General features: G+C 50.5%; 1 protein-coding gene across 9 annotated transcripts in view; it reads right to left on the bottom strand.

Annotated features, from left to right (window-relative positions):
- Positions 1-5350: 5350 nt before the first annotated feature.
- ADGRB2 (adhesion G protein-coupled receptor B2) overlaps positions 5351-6000 on the bottom strand; it is a 36261-nt gene continuing 35611 nt past the window's right edge. For all 9 annotated transcript variants that reach the window (XM_059690395.1, XM_059690399.1, XM_059690394.1 and 6 more), the window contains one exon: positions 5351-5842. In XM_059690395.1, coding sequence (XP_059546378.1) covers positions 5657-5842 — 186 coding nt within the window. In that variant the 3' untranslated portion in view covers positions 5351-5656. The remainder of the gene's footprint in view (positions 5843-6000) is intronic.

Genomic DNA, 6000 nt, shown 5'->3' with positions numbered 1-6000 from the left:
AAGACACAAGCTGACAGGTCATCCTTGGCTCCTCCCATCCATCCACACCAGGGCTAACAATTCCACCTACTACATACATATAGGTCCCATGCCTCCTGATGGCACCCCACTAGTTAAGTTTCCTTCACATGAATGGTCTCCTCACTGGTCTCTCCACATCCACTCTCACTCTTCAGTAACCCCCCACCCCAGTCCATTTCCCATCCACCCAGAGCAATCCTGTTAATATACAAATCTGATCATGCCAGTCCCCTGCTCAACACCCTGTTTTACATCCCACTAGTCTGAAGTCCCTTATTAGAGTCTCCACTGGACACTTAGCACACCTTAGGACCTGAGAGGGCATGGGTCTTCCTGGGATTGGTAGCCTTGGAGGAATACAGGGGAAATAATGGGAATACTGGGAGATGGCCCTGAAAAACACCAACTGTGGATCCATGAGCTGCTGTGATGGGCAAGAGAATGCCTCACGGGGAATGAGTCCAGAGAAGCAGGAGTTGGCAGCATGCCACAACCAGGCTTTCCCCCAGGCCACCTAGGCCACTTAAGTTCATTTTATTTGGTATCTAATGGAAGGAAATTAAATCCAAGTGAGTTTTAATGTGTCTGTTCAAGTGCCAGTCCCATCTGCCCCCGTTCCCCCAGGGTCTGGGGCAATAGGTGGGAAGAGGGAAGGCAGGCTCCAGGGGTGCTTGTTGGGGGAGGGGGAGTATAGCCTCCCCAAGCTCTGCTAAGGTAGGCCCAATACCAGTCCATGGGTTTCAAGACCTCCTTCTGCTTCCCCTCCCTGACCACCTGTAGATTCCAGGAACGCTGGCTCAGGGCCTGGATCCTTCCCTCCCTCGCCTCTTGAGCCCTCACCAGGATCCAGGGATGCAAGGTAGGACTCATACCTCCTTTTCACAGAGGACACAGCATCGACTTGTCCAAGGTCACTGCCTTTTCTCTGTCTGGAGCTGTGCTATCCAATACGGTAGCCGCTAGCCACATGTGGTTATGGAGCACTCACAACGTGGCCAGATTGAATTGAGATGTGCTGTACATGTAAGGCACACTAGATTTCAAAGACGTAGTACAGGAGAGGAACCAAGATGGCGGCATAGGTAAATGCCTATACTTGCCGCCTCCCCTAAAATACAGAACCACCGTCATCCAGAACCACCGGAAAGGAGGCTGAATGGAAGTCCTACAACTAGAGAAGTAAAGAAGAAAGCACACTGAAACTGGTAGGAGGTACAGAGGCGTGGAACGGACTGGTCCTGCACCCACGTGAGCCACTTCTTTAATCAAGAGGGAGATTGTCTCTTTGGAGACCGTCCGGAGAAGCAAGGGGTCCCAGCCCCACACCAGACCCCCAGCCCAGAGTCCCAGAGCTGGGAAAAGACGTCCCTGTAACTGCGGACTGTAAAAACCAATGTGGGTTAGAGCTCAGTGACACTGAGGCTGCTTGGAGGCCCAGCTGTTCCTCTTAAAGGCCGGCACCATGAACTGAACTTACAAGGTCCTGCTTCCTCTGAGCTCCAGCACCACGGCGAGGCTCTGGGGGACACATTTGTCTGGCATCGGGGCAGGAACTTGGGGGTGGCTTTCTCCCAGACAGAGGTACTCACAGGGATCATTGTTCCTTGCCAGGTCCTCCCTGGTCATAGGGCTGACTGGCAGCCATTTCTGCTTGCTCCGCCCTGGTGATTCTCTAAGACCCAGCCTCATCCAATTTACAACCCCACCCCAGCTGCCTGCAGCAGCTTTTGCATATGAATGGCCTGTCCTTGAAAATCTCAAACAAGCTGCAGCTGGGTCAGGGAGTCCCAAACCTATCAATAAAAGGCCCAAGACCCAGCACTAGCACCAGCCTTCCTTGCTTCACAGCTGGGCCTCATGTGGGCACTTCCAAACTGTATATAAAGAGGTGGAATCTGCAGATCTCTCTGTAGCTCCTGCTGGGTGGCCCCAGGCAATGGCTGACTTTGCACCTCCCCGGAGACCCAAGAGCCAGTGTACCCAGTGGTCAGTGTCAGGCCATTCCAGATTACAACTCTACACATCCATAAGTGACACACTTAAGGGGAAGACTCAGTGAGCACCAAAGCCCCACTGAAGCAAGTCCTGCACAGCAGCTCTCCCACTGTAGTTGCAGCTGGTCCCCACAGCCAATTGGCCTGGAGGTCAATTCCTCCCAGTGACACCAACAGCAATCAAGTCTCAACTACAAGACTGTGCACATAGCCCACATAGGGGTGCATCTAGAGCTCCCAGCTCAGGTGACTGGGGAGGCTGAGCCATGGGCCCTATAGAACACCTACTACACAAGGCCACTCTACCAACTCAAGGAGACATAGCAGCTCTACCCAATACATAGAAACAAACATAGGGAAGCAGCCAAAATGCAGAGACAAAGAAACATGTCACAAATGAAAGGTATGGAAGAAAGCAAACTACTGGGTATAGAGATCAAAACTACAGTTATAAGGTTACTCAAGAATCTTCTAGAAACATCCAAGGGAGTTAGTGAAACTTTCAAGGATCTTAGTGAGGCCAACACATGGAAAAGGACCAGTCAGACATTAAGCATACACTAATTGAAATAAATAATAACATACAGGGATTCAACAGTAGACTGGAGGATTCTGATAATCAAAGCAATGACGTGAAATATGAGGAAACAAACGAACATCCAACCAGAAGAGTAAAAAGAAATAAGAATCCAAAAATATGAAGATAGTGTAAGGAGCCTCTGGGACTTCAAGTGTACCAACATTCATATTATGGGGGTGCCAGAAGAAGAGAGAGCAAGATATTGAAAACCTATCTGAAGAAATAATGACAGAAAACTTCCCCTACCTGGTGAAAGAAATAGACTTACAAGTCCAGGAAGCACAGAGAGTCCCATACAAGAGGAACCCAAAGAGGACCACACCAAGACACATCACAATTAAAATGCCAAGGGCTAAAGACAAAAAAATCTTAAAAGCAGCAAGAGAAAAGCAGTTAGTTACCTACAACTGAATGCCCATACGACTGACTGTCAGCTGATTTCTCAACAGAAACTATGTAGGCCAGAGGGAGTGGCAAGAAATATTCCAAGTGATAGATAGCAAGGACCTAAAACCAAGATTACTCTACCCAGCAAAGCTATCATTTAGAATTGAAGGTCAGATAAAGAGCTTCACAGACAAGAAAAAGCTAAAGGAGTTCATCACCACCAAACCAGTATTATATGACATGTTGAAGGGTATTCTTTAAGAAGAGGAAGAAGAAAAAGATAAAAAATATGAACAACAAAATGGCAACAAATAAGTACCTATCAACAATTGAATCTAAAAATCAAAAGAAATGAATAAGAAATCTAATGAACAGAATAAACGAATAAACTGGTGAATAAAATAGAATCAGAGGCATGGAAATGAAACAGACTGACAATTCTCAGAGAGAAGGGGGGTGGGGTGGGAAGAGATTAAACAAAGATCTTATATGGATATATGCATTTCCTATGGACACAGACAACAGGGTGGTGAAGGCCTGGGGCGGGGCTGGAGCCAGGTGGAAGGAGACAATTGGGGGGTGGGGGAGGGAGGGACATCTGTAATAATCTCAACAATAAAGATTTAAAAATATATAAAATATAAAATAAATTTAAAAAAAAGATGTAGTACAAAAAAAGAATGTTGAGCCCTAGCTGGTTTGGCTCAGTGAATAGAGTGTCGGCCTGCGGAATAAAGGGTCCCAGATTCAATTCTGGTCAAGGGCATATGCCCAGGTTGTGGGCTCAGTCCCCAGTGTGGGGTATGCACGAGGTAGCCGATCAATGATTCTCTCTCATCATTGATGTTTCTCTCTCTCCCCCTCTTCCTTCCTCTCTGAGATCAATAAAAAATATATATATATTTTTAAAAAGTATCTTGTTGATAATTTGATTATGAGTTAGGCTGTCTGCTCACCTATGACCCTGCCACAGTCTGGAAGGCAAGGAGAGGCTGCAGCTGAGCTTGGGTGAGCCTCTCAGGCGGTCTCCTTATCTCTTGGGAGGGCAGCGGGTCACTTTCAGAACCCTGGACAGCGCCCAGGACTGGCTTCCCACTTGGGGTCCTAGAATAGCACCCAGGCCCAGGAAGGACTAACCAGGGAGGGGTAGATAAGCTCACATTGATTTCTGGATACCCAGTGAGGAAGGCTGGGTTCACTCAGGCATATAGAGAACATGCCCCAGCAATGAGCCTCCTGTCCTGGTCCTCTGACACCAAGCCAGCCTGTCCCTTCCCCCCACACCCACCCTGAGCCTGGAACCTGAGGCTCCACCACACCCAGCTCCCTGCAGCCATGAAGATCAGGCACCGAGAAGCTGTGCTCAAGCTCCCTGTCCTACCAGGGGATATTAATGACGGTGAGGTCCCAGCCCTGCCTCTGACTGTGGCCTTGAGCAAGTCACGCCCTTCTCTGGCCTCGTCCCATCCACAAAATGGGCAACCTAAAACCTTCCAGCCAGGTTGTGGTGAGGGGTCAGGGGCTGTGTGTGTGAAGCTCCTAACACGAGACCACGTGCCAAGGACTAACAGCTGATACTTACCGAGCTTACTCAGTGCCAGGCACTCACTATGCTTTTTACATAGTCATTTGTTTTATCTTCTTAACGACCCGAAGAGGTAAGTGAAAGGGTTAAAGAGGATAAAACGGGGCAAAGAAAAACGTATTGTGCTTAGCAGATACCTTGCAGAAAGCTTGCAGCCTTGAGCACAGCACAGCTCAGATAACCAGAAGACACCTGGCCTGGGAGGAACCAAGGACGGACCAGACCCTGCATCAGCAGAGCGGCTTGCAGCCAGCAAAAATTAATAAAAACCTATCTCTCCCTGCTCTCTCCGCTGATGCCTTTCTCGGTCTCAGCCCACCTGCACCCAGGTGTCGGGAATAAAATCTCTTTTCATACATTATGGTCTCATGTCATAGGTGTGCGACCCCGGCCCAACTCCGGACCTTTCAGTGAGGATTAGTTCCATCGCCATTTCACGGATGGGGAAACTGAGGTCACTCAAGCCTGGCCTTTGGGTCCCAGGGAAAGGCAGCCACAACCATCACAGCCACTGGGGAAGGCCAGCTGCAAGGGGCCCCACCCACATTCCCAACCTGCTAACCCCAGGTCTCAACAGGGAAAGGGGTGCGCCCCAGGTCACCCAGGGATTCCAGGGCAAAGACAGGGTCAGAGCCCAGGCGCCCCTCACTCCAACTCAGGGCTGGACTGACCCATCACACACTCTGATGAGACCAAGCGAGGTGAACCGAGGAGATAAACAAAGCTGTTGGGATCCCAGGGCTGGGCCCTCCCCTCAGGGAAGCAAACAGCTCAGCAGCAAAATCCACAGAGTGAAGTTTATTCCCAACAAAGTTTCCCTCCCCCCTCCCCAGCCCAGGACAGAGACAGACAGGCTGGGGCCAAGATGGGGCTCCAGTGCCTGAGGGGCCCCTAAGAAACAGGGAAGGGCCCTGGCCCCCGCCAGGCGACACCGAGTCTGGCTCCCCCAGACCAGCTGAGTCCACCGCACGTCCTGCCCAGCCCTCGGGAGAGGGGAGGGGGCGCTGGCTCCCGGGTAGTTCCAAAGTGGAGTGTGAAAATAGAGAGATATATGTATTTTTATTCGCAGAGGGCAGTCTGGCGTGGCACTCACACCTCTGTCTGGAAGTCACCATCCGGTGGTTCTGTGGGCTCCCAGGCCGCTGCCCGGTGCAGGGCCAGCCGTTCTCGGGGCTTGGGGGGCAGTGAGCCCAGCGTCATAGACTTGAAGGTGCTCCAACTCTGATGTCGCCGATGTTGGGACAAGCTAGGGCGCTCCCCCGGACTGGGTTTCTCCTGTGGAGGGAGCAGGAGGGACCCATGGAGATGGAGCGATACCTTCTCACCCACTGCACAGAACAACAAACTGAGGAGGCCCAGAGAAAGCCAGTGATGCTAGTGATGCACAGAGTTACTAAGCAATCAGGTGCGAAAACAGGGTTCACATCCTGATC

This window comes from Myotis daubentonii, chromosome 3 (genome assembly GCF_963259705.1).
Source record: "Myotis daubentonii chromosome 3, mMyoDau2.1, whole genome shotgun sequence".
NCBI classification, from domain to species: domain Eukaryota; kingdom Metazoa; phylum Chordata; class Mammalia; order Chiroptera; family Vespertilionidae; genus Myotis; species Myotis daubentonii.
This window is presented reverse-complemented; position numbering and strand designations above follow the sequence as displayed.